At 47.4% G+C, this 16,223-nt stretch overlaps 1 protein-coding gene across 1 annotated transcript in view; it reads left to right on the forward strand.

Annotated features, from left to right (window-relative positions):
• The first annotated feature begins 480 nt into the window (after positions 1-480).
• Abcb10 (ATP binding cassette subfamily B member 10) overlaps positions 481-16,223 on the forward strand; it is a 36,856-nt gene continuing 21,113 nt past the window's right edge. The window contains exons 1-3 of the mRNA XM_059263838.1: positions 481-898; positions 13,786-13,986; positions 15,302-15,504. Coding sequence (XP_059119821.1) covers positions 481-898; positions 13,786-13,986; positions 15,302-15,504 — 822 coding nt within the window. The remainder of the gene's footprint in view (positions 899-13,785; positions 13,987-15,301; positions 15,505-16,223) is intronic.

The raw sequence follows: 16,223 nt of genomic DNA on the forward strand, positions 1-16,223 counted from the left end.
CGCGGCACCTCCTACATTGCTCAGTCCTCCAAAGTGTGGAGACTTCACTGTCCGCCAACCGCACCACAGCGGCCCAAGAACTGAGCGACTAGGTACCATCCTGCACCCAACGGTCTCGGCCTTGGTCTGTAGTCAGCGACCTGAGCACCGCGCGTGCGCACTCCGCCCGTCGCCGGCGAGAGAAAGGGCTCGGACGCTCCCGGGTTCGCAAACGAAGGGCTCTAGAGGGCTTCCGCGTGCAGCTCGCGGGCGCAGGCGCTTGCTACTGCAGCTTAGACAAGGCATTGCTCTGGAGCCACCGGCTGGTCGCCGCCCAGGGGTGGTCCCTGCGCGGCGGAAGGCGCGGCCCGGGCGCCCGCCCGATGGGGCGGGAGGGGCGGGTCGCTGCTGCGTCCCCGCCCTGCGCTCGGGCCGGGCCAGGAGGGTCCCGGGGCGTGCGGCCGGGCCGGCGGGTGAGGCTCTCTAGGCAGACGCAGCGCCATGCGCAGCCCCCCTGCCAGGGCGCTGCTGCTGATTACGCGCCGGGGCCCTGCCGTGCGTGCTTGGGCCCCGGCCGTCTCCTCTAGGACATGGCTGGCTTCTGAGTGGAACCCGCTCGTGCGCGCATGGACGTCCCTAATCCATGAGCCGACCCCCGGCCTCCGCTTTCCTGCGCCCCTCTCCCGACTGCCCGGTGGCGTGGGGCGGTGGGCCACGTCCTCAGGGGCCCGCAGGTGCTGGATACTGGCAGGACCCCGCGGCTCACATCCCCTGTTCGCCAGGTTCCAGGGAGTCCCGGCAGCCGCCGCCAATGTGCGAGACCTTGGGAACGACTCGCGGCAGCGGCCCGCAGCGACCCGGGGCTCAGAAGTATGGAAGCTTCTGGGGCTAGTGCGCCCTGAGCGCGGGAGGCTGTCAGGTAGGAACCCTGGGGGACCAGTGGGCTGCGGTGGGCCCCGGCCTGACCTCGGCCTCGACAAGGGCGTTCAGATCTGCAGACACCTGTTGGAAGGCTATGGGTGCCTTTTCTTAACTGGCGGGCGCTCACCGTGTGAGGTCAGTAGAGCCTGTTACCAGAATATTTAGATCGGTCCCCACCAGCTTGTTGGCAGCGTCTGCTTTGGGGCATTGTCTAAATAAACTGGAGTTTACTCCTTTAAGAAAAAAGTTTTTGCCAAAACCATGTCTACTTTGTATTATACATTTATAATGTTTTTAAAAACATCACTAGGGCTACACAGTATCAAGCAACCAGCAGTATTTCACATGAAGCTGAGCACTGTGAACCTCATGCTAGCTAGCTAGCTGTCACCTCCCTAATTGGTCAGTACCAGGCATTGGCCACAGCATAAAGAAACTAGACAGTAACTCAACCGAATCAATGGATAACTTTAAAAAAGAAATCAGAATTGGCTGAGTCTAAATGAAAATATTCTGTAACTCCCCATTTTTGGCAGTCACTGGGGGAATGTTTGGAGCAAAGACCTACTGAGATCTAGAGAGTCCTGAGGGTTTTCTAGATCTACATTCCTTCTGTGACTATGGATTATGCCCTCCTTCTGTGGGATTGCCTTGGGAACAGACACATGGAGTCCTGCTCCTGCTGGGATTCCCTGACTAGTGGGCAGGAAAATATTTGAATTAGAGATGAAATGGAGACAGGCATGGGGGTTTTGCAAGAGGAAGGACCTTGTCCTACAACTCTTTAAACAGGCAGGACCCCAAGTTGTTTGCTGAGTCCCTTGCTGTACAAATTACTCTCTTTGGGAGAGATTGGGCTTGGAGAAGGGTGCTTATGGAGCAAGGGCATATGGATCTGCCATCTACAGAAGTTAGGAGGGTGTGGTGTCCTTAGGTGTAAGAAGACACATTTTACTGTGGTTGTTGTGAGTTTTAATGGAAAAAGTCCTTTTCTTCTTGGCTATTTTGTAAGCCTTTTTACCCCTGTGTTTTACTTATTTTTTTTATGAACTGTTTGTTTTTATTTTATGTGCATTGGTGTTTTGCCTGCGTGTATGTCTCTGTGAGGATGTCGGATACCCTGGAACTGGAGTTACAGACAGTTGTAAGCTGCCATGTGGGTGCTAGGAATTGAACCCAGGTCCTCTCAAAAGCAGCTGGTACTCTTAATCATTGAGCCATCTCTCCAGCCCCCTCCTCTGTGTTTTGTTTTTTTTTTTTTTTTTTTTTTTTTTTTTTCAGGGCTGAGGACCGAACTCAGGGCCTTATGCTTGCTAGGCAAGCGCTCTACCACTGAGCTAAATCCCCAACCCCTCCTCTGTGTTTTATTGAGACAGGTTTAATGTAGTCCAGGCTGACCTCAAACTCACTGTGTAGCTGAGATTGACCTTGAACTCCTGATCCTCTTGTCCATCTTCTGAGTGTGGGATTACAGGTGTGAGCCACCAAACCCAGGTTTAAAATATATTCTTGAGTGAGGGGTACAGAGCAGAGTGTGCATGGAGGAGCTTGGAGACCTGGGCAACTGGGTGTGCCCAGACTACGAGGGGCTGAGGTAAGAACCTAGGCTTCTGCTTCTGAAACTTCATATTTCAAAGTTTAGGGGAGTCAGGTTCTGCTAGTGCCACCTAGCCCTTCCCTATCTGCCCTTGTCTGTCATCTCTGTGACTTGTGACTTGACAACATGCTGTGAAGTCTGCCTTAAAATAAGTCAGAAACTCTACCAACTTCCGTCATCAGAGCAGTCAGTCTGCCTTACTGAAACATCAAATGTATGATTTGAGAATTAACCTTACTGCAGTTGGCATGGTAGTGGGCTTGTTTTTGAGTCAGGGGCTTGCTCTGTAGTCCAGGCAGACCTCTAACTTGAGATCTCTTGCCTCAACTTCCAAAGTGCTAGGAATTGTTAAGGCTTCTAAGTAGACAATAAACCTATTCTGTCTTCAGGACTTCTGGAGAAGAACTCTTTATGTAGCCTGTGTTCTCTTCAGAAGTCATAATAGGTAAAGCCAGTCTGGTTGTTGGTGCTGGTGAAAGTAAAAGGAAGTCGTGGTCACCGTTAATTTGTAATAGATCATGCTAAGCAAGAGTTGGCACATCTCTGAAATGCTGGGGGAACAGAGCTGTTGTGTAGGTTTCTGTCTTTCTGTCTGTCTGTCTATCTGTCTGGTTTTTGAGACAGATATCACTTTGTAGCCAAAAAAAACTGACCACAAATACACAGCAATCTTCCTGCCTCAACCTCCCCAATGCTAAAATTATAAGCATGAGCTATCATGCCTGTTATTATTTCATTAAAGAGCCCCAAAAGTGTGTGTGTGTGGGGGGGGTGCTTAACAGTTAAGAGCACTGACTGATCTTCCAGAGAACCCAGGTTCAATTCCCAGCATCCTCATGGCAGCTAACAACTATTGTCTGTAGTTCCAGGATCTGACACCCTCACACATACATTCAGGCAAAACACCAACGCAAATAAAATGAAAATAAATAAAAGCCCTAAAAAGCAAGTAATAAGAGAAGAAATTCTGATGTTAGATTCCCCCCCCCTGCCCCCGCCCCTTTCTCTCTCTTTCTCTTCCCCCTTTGAGATGTTTTGCTCTGTAGCCCTGGCTGCCTGTAGACCAGGCTGGCCTTGAACTCAGAGATCTGCCTGCCTCCGCCTCCTGAGTGCTGGAATTAAATGTGTGCACTACCACTGCCTGGCTTCTGATGTTAGTTTTCTTATTTTAGAGAAAATTAACATCCCCTAAACTGTAGGGTGTGTTTCAGTAATAACCCTTCCTTCCCTACTCTTCAGCAGTTTGTTCCCCAGAAGATTCTGATGTTGGAAAACAGGACCTCCTGTTTGAAATGTCTGTAGATGCTTGCCCAGAGCAGAAGTAGCATGATGACTCTTCCTCCAGGCAGCCCACTCCTACAGGATTTTGGCTGTCTTGGTATCACTATGTCTGCAGTGCTACCCAGAGCCATTTTGCATTGATAAGTCTTTTTCTTATCACTTTGGCCACAAGGACCCTCAGAAGGTGCTGAGCCTGGAATCATCTGGATGTGCACAAAGCAGACAAGAGGTACTTGTTCAGGCTTCCTGTGTGCTTAGCAGATAGGAGGCCAGGGCTCAGATGTCCTCGTGAGCAGTGGACTCCAAGATGAGAAGATGCTTAGAGTGCCGGATTTTCTGGCTCACAGAGCGGGCTCCTAGCTAGACTATAGTTAGACTGTTGGATGGTACATTCTACTCTTTTCCCTTCGTGTTTCAGACAGTGCAGGTATGCAGGGTTAAGGCCTGCTGCTCTCTTGAATTACTGGTAAGGGCTGGGTTTCCCTGTGTAACAACCCTGCCCTGGCTGTCTTGAAACTCACTTGGTAGACCAGGCTGGCCTTGAACTCACAGAGATCCACCTGCCTCTGCCTCTCAAGTGCTGGGATGAAAGGTGTGTGTCACCACCGCCCGTCTTGATAATGACTGTTGTTGAAAGCTGGTGCCTGCCTGGAACTATGGCTGAGTTTGTGGCTGACTTCTGTAGATATGCCTGTGGAGTGACCATAGTGAAGTGCAGAGAGGAAAGGATGGGGACTGTCTACGGCTGCTGTTTCCTGAAGCCTAGACAGAGCAGTGGTCCAGCAGGACAGGGCTAAGGGACAAGAGGAACAGCCTGAGATGTGGGGGCTACTCCAGGGATCCGAGTATCTCCTGAACCCCTGTTTCTTGCTCAGCTTCATTCTAGGTTTTCAGCCCTCATATCTTCACTTCCATCCCTCAGCTCAGGGGAAGGAACTGCCCTCCACCCTGCTCCCTGTCACACCCACATCATGCCTGGAAATGCCTCCCTGACCCCCGCCAGATCCAGCATGTCTGCAAACAGCTACCACTCTCCTGGGGAAGCTGCCTTTTTGCCTTTTTCCTCCCAGTCCCTGGTCTCTGAGACAGAACAGCTGAATTATCTCTGGTCCGAACCACAGCAGAGGTCATTTCTGAACTGACAGCAGGATTGATGAAGGATGTAGCTGTATGCTTGTTGACTAGCTGCTGGGCCCCATGCCAGATGCTTTCTGTGTGTGTAATCTCCTCAAGGCAGCCCAGTGAGAGGGTGTCGTTGTTGTTTTGCTGTTTATAGTAGGAAAAATTGAGGCAAAGGGGATTTGAATGACTTGTGTTGGGTCACACATGTTGGTGGCAGAGCCAGGGTTTTGGTGCTGTTAGGCTCCTCTTTAGAACCAGCTTTCCTGACCCTTCTGAGCCTCTGACCTCCCACACCTATGTTGCAGACCTGAGACCATCTGCATATACTGTCTCTGAGCCCTCTGAACACCAGGACTCAGTGGAATGAGGATAAGGTCACATGTTTGAGAGTGTCAGTCAGGAAACAGCAGTAGAAGCCACTGGGGCCCATCAGGCCAGATGAGAGCAATAGAAGCCGCACCGTGGTGGAGAGGGAAGGTGGAGAATTCCAAGTCAGAGTGAGGACCGGGATTTGGGGTGGAACATGATATTCCACAGCCCCATATCCCAAGAATCAAGATGACCAAAATCCATTTTATTTACATTCAGATTCTTAGTTAGGATTTTATTGCTGTGAAGAGACTCCATGACTGCAGCAACTCTTATAAAGGAAAACATTTAATTGGGGATGGCTTACAGTGCAGAGGTGTAGTCCAGTATCATGGCAGGAAGCATGGTGCACATGCAGACATGGTGCTGGAGAGGCAGCTGAGAATTCTACATCTGGATCAGCAGACATCAGGAAGAGAATGTGAGCCGCTGGCCTGGCTTGAGCATCTGAGACCTCAAAGCCTGTTCCCAGAGACACATTTCCTCCAGCAAAGCCACATGTACTCTAACAAGGTCACACCTCTTAATAGTGCCACTCCCTGTGAGCCTATGGGGGTCATTTTCTTTCAAACCACTACAGATTGTAATACAAAGGGGTACACAATAGTGAAATAAACCTGGGGTTGAGATATAATATCTCAGTTGGCAGAGTGCTTGGCCAAGCACACACAAAGCCCTGGGTTCGATCCCAGCACTGCATAAAACCTGGCATGTTGGCATACACCTCTAATCCCAGCATTCTAGAGCAGGAGGCAGAAGAACTATCAATCATCCTTGGCTGCATAGTTAGTTTGAAGATATCCTGGTCTACATGAGGCCCTGTATTAAAAATAAATAAGTAAATCTGGGACTGGAGAGAAGACTCAATGGTTGAGAGTGTGTATCACCCTTCCAGAGGACCAAGGTTTATTTCCCAGTGCCCATATAGGGCAGCTCACAACCACTTAAAACTCCAGCTCCTGGGGCTCTGACAGCTCTGACCTCTGTAGGCACCCATACACACATGTATACACAGAATTAAAAATAAATAAATTGGGCCTAGAGAGATGGCTCAGCACTGGCTGCTCTTACAGAGAACTAGGGTTTGATTCCTAGCATCCATATGTGGCTCTCAACTATACATAACCCCAGTTCCAGGGGATCTAACATACATGCATACAGGTAAAACCTTCATACATATAAAGTAAAATAAATAAATCTTAAAAAATGTTTTTAAATAATAGAATAAATTGGAGCTGGAGGGATGGCTCAGTGGTTAAGAACATTGGCAGCTCTTCCAGAGGTCCTGAGTTTAATTTCCAGCAACCACATGGTGGCTCACAGCTATCTATAATGGTATCTGATGCCCTCATCTGGCATGCAGGTGTACATGCAGATAGATCCCCATATACATAAAATCAAATTTAAAATTATTTAAAAAATAGTAATAGAATAAATTAATAAGTAGATAGAATATACTGGGATGATTTTGGATTTAGCTAAATAGCCCCACCCACCCACCCTTTTTTTTTTTTTTTTTTTCAGACTCTATCTCACTGTGTAACCCTGGCTGGCCTGGAACTGGCTAGGGAGACCATGCTAGCCTTGAACTTACAGACGTGCTTCAGCAAATCAGGTTTCCTCCTCATCTTTGTATGGATGCCTCTACTGTGTAGGAACTCAGTTGGAACCAAAGATGTCTCATCCACAAAGTGCAGATTCTTCGTGTCATTTAGAAATCTAGGAGTCAGAGGCAGGAAGATCACTGCAAGTTTGAGGCCAGCCTGTTCTGTATAATGTGTTCAGGAATGCCTGTAATCCTAGCACTCAGGAGGCAGAGGCAGTAGGATCACGGCAAGTTCAAGCCTAAACTGGCTTATATGTAGTTCCAGGCTAGCAAGACCTTGTCTCAAAACGACAAAGAAAAAAAATTTTAATTAAAAAAAAAAGGAAGGAAGGGGGAAAGGAAAGAAAAGAAAAACTAGAGGAGGAGAGTCTTTGCTTGGGAAGGGTTTTGCCCTGATCTTCAGTCATCAGAATGGCATCTCCCAGTTCATTAATAGGGTTGAGCTGTGTGGAACAGAGTCAGCCGCTCTCCCTGCCCTGTCCATCCCTGGGAGCATGCTGCTTTATATCAAAAGGGAATTGCTTCTGTCCTGGTTCACATTATCCAGTTGGACTGAGATTATGAGTTGTATTGGTTTGTTTTTTATTCTTAATATTTGTAGCCTGAGATAGCCTCAAACTCTATAGGTAGCTGAGGGTGACCTTATACTCCTGCCTCTCTCTCCTGGGTATGGGATGGGACTGCAGATATGCCAACACACCCAGCTTGTGATTGTGGGTTTTGTTGTTTTTCTATTTTCTTTGAGATTTTTGGTTTTTGCTTTTGTTTTTCGAGACAGGATTTCTCTGTGAAACAGCTCTGGCTGTCCTAGAACTTGCTCTGTAGACCAGGCTGACCTCAACTCACAGAGATCCACCTTGTTATTTATTAAGCAGCGCAATGTTATTCATTAAGCTGCGCTGTTTACCATGCGAAAAAAAGCCACGAGGTATAACAAAGCCCGCTATAAGAGTTTATTAAGGGAAAGGAACAGAAGAGGTGTGCATAGGCCTATGGAATGACCATGCAGGAAGAGAGGGGAGGGGTAAGTGGATTCTGCTTTTATAGATCACACACACACACACACACAAGCATATGGGTTTATGAAGCTACGCCACACACGCGCATAGATTATGTGATCACTCAGCACACGGATTATGTAGGACACAAGGCCCTAGGATGACTAAGCATCTTTCCTGGCTATTGGACAGGGCATGTGTGGTCGTGTAGCTGGGAGAGTGGCTAGGAATTCTAACACGCCTCTGCCTCCCAGGTGCTGGGATTAAAGGCATGTGAAACCACTGCCCAGCTTAAAAAATATTTTTTAAAAATTATTTATTTTTATTTTATGCATGTGCACATGTATGTCTGTGCACCACATGCATGCCTGGTTTCTGCAGAGGTCAGAAGAGGGCATTAGATCTTCTGGAACTGGAGTTATGGATGGGTGTGAGTCACCATGTGGGTGCTAGGAAGTGGACAAGGGTCCTCTGCAAGAGCAGCAAGTGCTCCTGACTGCTGAGTCATCTCTCCAGCCCCTGATGTTTTCACTCTTGAGTATGAGTTTTGAAAGCTGGTGTGTGAACTCCCTGAGTGGCCAGGCCTGACCTTCCCTGTTGAGCTGGCAAAGGACTTTGCTCTGGTAAGATACTTTCTTGCTTCCCTTGCCAAAGGCACCCTGCCCATTCATTCATTCAGTAGGTATTGACTGAGTTCCTGCTGTGTGCTGTAGGTGAGGTTGGTGGGCTTACTTACAGCAGCAAGCAAAGCAGACATAAACAGTGAGCCCATGATAACATTTAGAATTCCAGAAGGGAAAGTGGGAGATAAATGAAGGGCAGGAAGGCAGGAAGCAGTGTCAGATGTCTTCATTTTAAGTGAGGCTCCAGAGCTGGTGCTTTGAAAAGGCCGTGTTTGTTAGGATGAAGATAACAAGGCCTTTTGCCTGCTGAAAAGCCCACTGCCCCCACGCATACGCTGAGAGCTCTGCTTCCTCCCTGGTTGTCTCAGTTAGGGTTTTTGTTGCTGCAAAGAGAGACCATGGCCAAGGCAACTCTTATAAAGGAAAACATTTAACTGGGGCTGGCTTACAGTTTCAGAGGTTTAGTCCATTATTGTCATGGTGGGAAGCATGGTGGCACGCAGGCAGACGTGGTGCTAGAGAAGGAGCTGAGAGTTCTACATCTGGATCTGCAGGCAGCAGGAAGAAAATGCCACACTGGGCTTGGCTTGAACTTCTGAGACCTCAAAGCCCACCCACTAGTGACATACTACCTCCAACAAAACCACATCTATTCCAACAAGGACGTACCTCCTAATAGTGCCACTCTCTATGGCCAAGCATTCAAATACATGAATCTGTGGGAGCTATTCCAATTCAAACCACCACATTCCACTCCCTAAGGCTTGTAGCCATAACATAATGCAGAAATGCAATCAGTCCTATTTCAAAAGTCCAAAGTTCAAAGTCTCTTCTAAGACTCATGCAATCTCTTAACTGTGGTCCCCTGTAAAATCAAAATGAAAAGCAAATCACATACTTCCAACATATAATGGCACAGGGTATACATTACCTTTCAAAAAGGGAGGAAAAGGAACATAATAAAGAAATACTGGACCAAAGCAAGACTGAAAACCATTTAGGCAAACTCCAAAGTCTGCATCTCCACATCTAATGTCAAAATGCTCTTCAGATCTCCAACTCCTTTCAGCTTTGTTGACTGCAACAATTCTCTTGGGCTGGTCCCACTCCCTGTTAGCAACTTTCCTCAGTAGGTATTCTATGACTGGCATCTTCAACATCTTGAGGTTTCCAAGACAATCCAGATTTCACCTTTACAGCTTCACACGATGGTCACTCAGGGCCTCCATGAAGGGACACCCCTGCCAGACACCCGGCCTCAGCAGCTTTCCTGAGTCAAGGAGGGAGATTCCATAATCCCTCTCTTCTTTCTTTGACTCTAAAGCCAGGACCACATGGCTGAAGCTGCCAAGCTCTCCTGCTTGCTGGGGCTAGAACATGTCCTCCTTGTTCAAATACATCTTCACCAGCTTTCTGGTGGTGAAAGAAATGGTTTTCTTCACTGCCTAAGTTTGACTGTCTTGGAACTCGCTCTGTAGATCTGACTGGACTTGAATTTAGAGATCTGCCTGCCTCTACCTCCTGCCTCCAGAGTGCTGGGATCAAAGGAAGCATGTACCACCACATCCGGCCCTAAACTTTAATTCCTTTTCACAAGTTGGAAGCTTAGCTGGGTGGGATCTTTCCTTTATTCCATCTAACATCAGGCTTTTCTTTAATCTGTTTATCCTTTTATCTGTTAAATCCTTGAACACAGGATTTAGCTCCACTCCACTTCCTGGTGCCCCTTTTCTCCTCAAATTGTCCATCTTGTAACTTCCTCAGCTTGTCCCTTCTCATCACAGATCTTCAAAAGAGTGACCACTAATAACCAGACAATAGAGTCAATACTAGGCTGTTTTGAAATTTCCTCTGCCAGTGTAATTAATCCAAAACTCTTCAATTTAGCCTCAGGCAGATTTTTTGGACAAGGGTAAAAGGCAGCCACACTCTTCACCATAATATCACAAGAATAATCTCTAGGCTGCATACTAACATTCTCCTCTGAAACCTTGAGCCAGACCTCCAGAGTTCAAATCACACCACTGTCTTTCATGTTCCTACTAGGGTGGCCTATTAAGTTCCACTTGAAGCAATTAACTGAGCTAGGCATGGTGGGGCACGCCTTTAATCTCAGCACTCAGGAGGCAGAGGCGGATGGATCTCTCTGAGTTTGAGGCCACCTTGGTCTACAAAGTGAGTTCCAGGACAGCCAGAGCTGTTTCACAGAGAAACCCTGTCTCAAAAAACAAAAACAATCAAACAAACAAAAATATCAATTAATCAATAAAAAAATCAATAAAGCAATCAACTGCTTTTCTAATCCAAAGTACCAAAGTCCACATTCCTCCAAACAAAATCATGGTCAGGCCTATCATAGCAATACCCCAGTCCCTGGTACTAACGTCTGTCTTAATTAGTGTTTCTATTACTGTGAAGAGTCACCATGGCCATGGCAACTCTTAAAAAGGAAAACATTTAATTGGGGCTGGCTTATAGTTTCAGAAGTTCAGTCCATTATTATCATGGTAGGAAGTATGATAACATGCAGGCAGACATGGTGCTGGAGAAGAAGCTGAGAATTCTACATCTGGATCTGCAGGCAGCAAACATGGCTTGAACTTCTGAGACCTCAAAACCTCCCCACCTAGTGATACACCACCTCCAACAAAGCCACAGCTACTCCAGTGAGGCCACACCTCCTAATAATGCCACTCTCTATGGCCAAGCATTCAAACACATGAGTCTATGGGGCCTTTCCTATTTAGACCACCACACTGGTCCATGCTCTCTCAAGCCTGTGTTAGAATGATCTCTTTATCTGAAGTGTGAACATTAGACCAAGGAGAAAGAAGTACCCATCCTCTGCAGATGGAGCTAGGGAACTCTTCCCAGATTCCCCAGCAGTCCTGCCATAAACCAGCAAGGCTCCGAAGAGGTTTGTTGTTCCAAACCAGGGAAGCCTGGAGGAGCAGATCTACCCTACACCCAGGCACAGCACTGCTCTTAAAAGGAGCCTGGGCTGCTGTTTCTTTTTTTTGAAGATTTATTTATTTATTATGTTTACAGTGTTCTGTTTGCATGTATTCCTGCAAGCCAGAAGAGGGCACCAGATCTCATTACAGATGGTTGTGAGCCACCATGTGGTTGCTGGGAATTGAACTCAGGACCTCTGGAAGAACAGTCAGTGCTCTTAACCTCTGAGCCATCTCTCCAGCCCATGGGCTGCTGTTTCTTAATATTCTTCCAAAAGTGTTCTGTACGTACCAGGTGGTAGTGGCTCATGCTTTCAATCCCAGCACTTGGGAGGCAGAGGCAGGTGGATCACTGAGTTTGAGGCCAGTCTGGCCTACAGAGTGAGTTCCAGGACAGCCAAGGCTACACAGAAAAACCCTGTCTCAAACAAACAAAAAGTTCTGTACTCATATAAACTCTGAGGAAAGAGAAAACAGGAAAACACCCAAAAGATGCTAGTATTATTATCTAGAACTTATTTTTTAACCAATTACTTGTCTTTGTCTATGTGTCTGTCTTTCTCTGCGTTAACAGTACTGGGAATTGAACCTAGGGTTTCACACATGCTAGGCAAGTGCTCTAGCACTTAGCTACATCCAAAGTTCTCTTTATTTTGAGATAGTGTCTCACTAAGTTACCTAGACTGGTCTTGAACGCACTCTGTAGCTGAGGTTAGACTTAAACCTGTGATCCTCCTGGATATCAGCCCTGTGTCACCAGGCCCAGTTCCCACGGCACATCTTGCTGAACTGTAGGTACCCAAAGAGTTACCTCATTCCTTATACTAATGGATTATTATTTATAAATTCTTCATAGTGGGTTCAACTTACCCTGTTTAGTTGGGTGTTTAAGATACTGATTCTTTTGCTGATATAATTAATGCTATAATTGCACATCCTTGGATTTATTTCTCCACACTTGATATGGAAGTTTGTAAGTAAAATTCTCAGAAGTCCATTACAATTCAAAGGGATTATTCACCTAGGATCTCACTTGTGGCTGGTGTAAACTTGCTCCTCCATCAGTCAGTGTATGTTCCCACCAATGAGAGCCTCCTTCCCGCATCTTCACCAACATTGTGAGCATGGAATCTTTGCCAGTCTCATGAGTAAAAAATCGGCTGTCCTATAGTTTTATATTCCCTTTTATATGAATGTGGTTGTCTGTGATGTGTGTTCTTTCCAACTGGATTTTCTTAGATTTTTGTTTGTTTGTTTGTTTTAGCCAACTATGGCTGTCCTGAAACTTACTGTGTAGAATAGGCTGGCTTTGAACTCAGAGATTCACTGCCTCTGCCTCCCAAGTGCTGGGATTACAGGCGTTCATCACCATACCTGGCTAGAACTTCTTTTTTTTTTTTTTTTTTTTTTTTTTTGGTTTTTCGAGACAGGGTTTCTCTGTGTAGCTTTGCGCCTTTCCTGGGACTCACTTGGTAGCCCAGGCTGGCCTCGAACTCACAGAGATCCGCCTGGCTCTGCCTCCCGAGTGCTGGGATTAAAGGCGTGCGCCACCACCGCCCGGCTCTAGAACTTCTTGATAAGCCTCTGTCCCTCTTACCTGTTGTTTAGTTACATGGACAATTAATTTCCTGATTACTGTCATTTCATGTGTTCCCCAGAGAAGTAATACTAAGAAGGGACATGCTACATTCAGAGTGGATCCCAGGAACTGTTCTCCAAAGCGTATGTAGAGAGCTTTGAAATACAAAGCACAGTCGAGAACATTAAGCCAGGCACAATGGTGTATACCTATAATCTCATCACTCAAGAAGCTAAGATATGTCACAAAAAGTTCAAAGCTAACCCGGGCTACATTGTGAGTTTGAAGTTAGGCTGGACTACAGAGTTAGACCTTGTCTCAAAAAAGCATCCCCTCCCTCATACATACAAAAGATAAAGTTTCCCTGGATAGTTTGACCATCCAGCTAAGTTGTAGTTATATGCCAAGGAGTAACAGCATGTAGCAGAAATGCACGAGAAGCAGGATCTGAAATGAGTACCAAGACCAGCAGACAGGAGGGAGGCCAGTCAGATGTCCATGGTTAGCCTCAGGTTCTCCTAGCAAGGAAGGAATGCACAAACCATAACATCCTCTTGTCTTGCTGGGCACACACATCCCCTCACAGCCATGCTTCTTGTTCTTAACCTGAAGCCATCTGGTCCTTCCTTGAGTCAGGCCCATTGATGAAGGAGGAGAAAGCCCAGCCACTGAGGCTACTGTAGGTCTGAGACCCTTTGTGCTGGGCACCTGCCCTGTGCTGTGGTGTGAGTTGGGAATGTTGCTCCTGTCTTCCAGCTGCTGTTGGGTTTCTCGCTGTGTCCAGTGTCATCACCATGTCTGCCCCTTTCTTCCTGGGGAAGATCATTGATGTTATTTACACCAACCCAAGCGGGGACTATGTCGACAGCCTGACTCACCTCTGTGCTGGCCTCACTTGTGTGTTCCTGTGTGGTGCTGCTGCGAACGCCATTCGTGTCTACCTCATGCAGTCTTCAGGTCAGTGTCATTAGGTGGGGGTCATCTCAAAGATGACGAAGGACCTGGGGTAATATCAGGGCTTCGAGTGCCACTGCTCCAGGCCCCAGTCTCTTCCTGATATTGCATTCCTTGGGGATAGGTCCCACATCCCATCAAGATGACATTATGATCATCCAGTATATTCTCTACTTTTGTGTGGTCAGGGTCGAGCAGGTAGTAAAAGCAAGACCTGTCTGCTCATGCTGTGTAGCTACTGGGATGGGAACCTGAGTGTCATGTCTTTAGAAAGGTCTGTTTAGCAGGCAGGGAGCCAGCCGCCCCAGTGCTGGCAGCCCAGTGTAGCTAGAGTTTTCCTGCCTGGCCCACAGTCAGGACAAATCTCTCTCACCCGCCAGTCCCACAGCCACTCAGACCCGACCAAGTAAATACAGAAGCTTATATTGGTTACAAACTGTATGGCCATGGCAGGCTTCTTGCTAACTGTTCTTACAGCTTAAATTAATCCATTTCCATTAATCTATACCTTGCCACGTGGCTTGTGGCTTACCGGTACTTTACATCTTCCTTGTCCTGAGCGGCTGGCAGTGTCTCTCTCACCCAGCTTCCTGTTCTCTCCATTCTCCTCTCTGTTAGTCCCGCCTATACTTCCTGCCTGGCCACTGACCAATCAGTGATTTATTTATTGACCAATCAACAACACATTTGACATACAGACCATCCCACAGCAGCCCAGGACTGCATTCCATGACTATGAGGCTAGTAAGATGGGCTCTAGGTGACTGACCCATTCCTGGCCTCGCAAAGTGCAATTCATGTAAGGGCAGCCAGTCACCAACAGATTAGCCTCCTGGGTCTGTGATGCTCCTCACACATCAAGGAACATTTTACCTTTTTTTAAAATTAAAATGTATTTTTATTGCTGTTATGGTGTATTTACATACATGTGCAGACATGCGTGCACATATGGTGAGGTCAGAGGAAAACGTTCTGGAGTCAGTTCTCTCCTACCTCTATATGGGTTTGAGGGTTGCAGCTGATGACTCAGGTCGTCAGGTGTGCATGGCAAGCACCTTTATCTGCCGAGTCATCTTGCCAGCCCATGTTGCCTTTATCACGATCTCGACTCTCCTTGTACCCGCAGTCTGTAGTTACTAACAGGAAGTGAACATGCTGGCCTGCGTGAGTCCATGCCATGCCAGGATCCACTGAGCTGACGTGCTTACTCTACAAACTGGCTTTGGCAACGGGCTGTAGACACGGGTTGTTTTTATATGGCTGCCCCATGAGTGGCAGGTGGCTGCATTCACTGTTAGCTGCTCTGTTTGCTTTGCAGGTCAGAGCATTGTGAACAGGCTGCGCACCTCACTGTTCTCCTCTATCCTAAGGCAAGAGGTTGCTTTCTTTGATAAGACCCGCACAGGAGAATTGATTAACCGCCTCTCCTCAGATACTGCACTCCTGGGGCGCTCAGTGACAGAAAACCTCTCTGATGGACTGAGGGCTGGGGCCCAGGCTTCGGTTGGTGTTGGCATGATGGTATGTCAGCGTGTTCCTCTTGGTGCTTTCTGTCAGGGCTCTCGGGGACAGGGCTTTTGAGCATGAGGGCCTTGAGATGTTCTTGTCATTTTGTAAGCATATAGAAGCAAGAACATTGCCCCAGACTGTGGGGACGTGGGGATTTTCTCTCCTAGCCTGGCCTATATCTCTCTTGAGTGAGTGTTAATCTGGAGAATGGTTTTTCCTGGAGATGTGTAAGACCAGGGTGTGAAGACAGCCAAGAAAGTCAGGCCAGAGAGCCCCTTTGGGAACCGAGTGTCAGTTTAAGGGGTGGAGACCTCATTGTCTGTGCCCCTGCAAGGTAGTCTGTGTTCCATACCTGTCTCGCTCATCTCTGGTGGCTCAGACTCACTCTCCAGGTATCGTGTTTGTGTTCCAACCAGCCCTGCTGGCCTAAGTAAATTTCCCAGTTCTGCAGTGTGGTGAGTGTTTTGGTGACTTTTCTAACTTGTTGATCTAGGTGGGAACAATTCTGGACAGTCATGGCCTTAGGGTGATTATGGCCGAGTTTGAACTCATGATGTGGTTTGACCAGTGCAGAGCAGAATAGGCCTCTCTGCTGAACCCTCATTCCATCCTGCCCCTCTCTCTGCTGTTGAAGATGTGGGCTGGCATATTAGAGCATGTTAGAACTGTCCAGAGGATATGCTGTTCACATCTTTCCTACAGCTGTCACGGACACAGTTCTCCTTGGTAGT

Source organism: Peromyscus eremicus, chromosome 5 (assembly GCF_949786415.1).
Source record: "Peromyscus eremicus chromosome 5, PerEre_H2_v1, whole genome shotgun sequence".
Classification (NCBI taxonomy): domain Eukaryota; kingdom Metazoa; phylum Chordata; class Mammalia; order Rodentia; family Cricetidae; genus Peromyscus; species Peromyscus eremicus.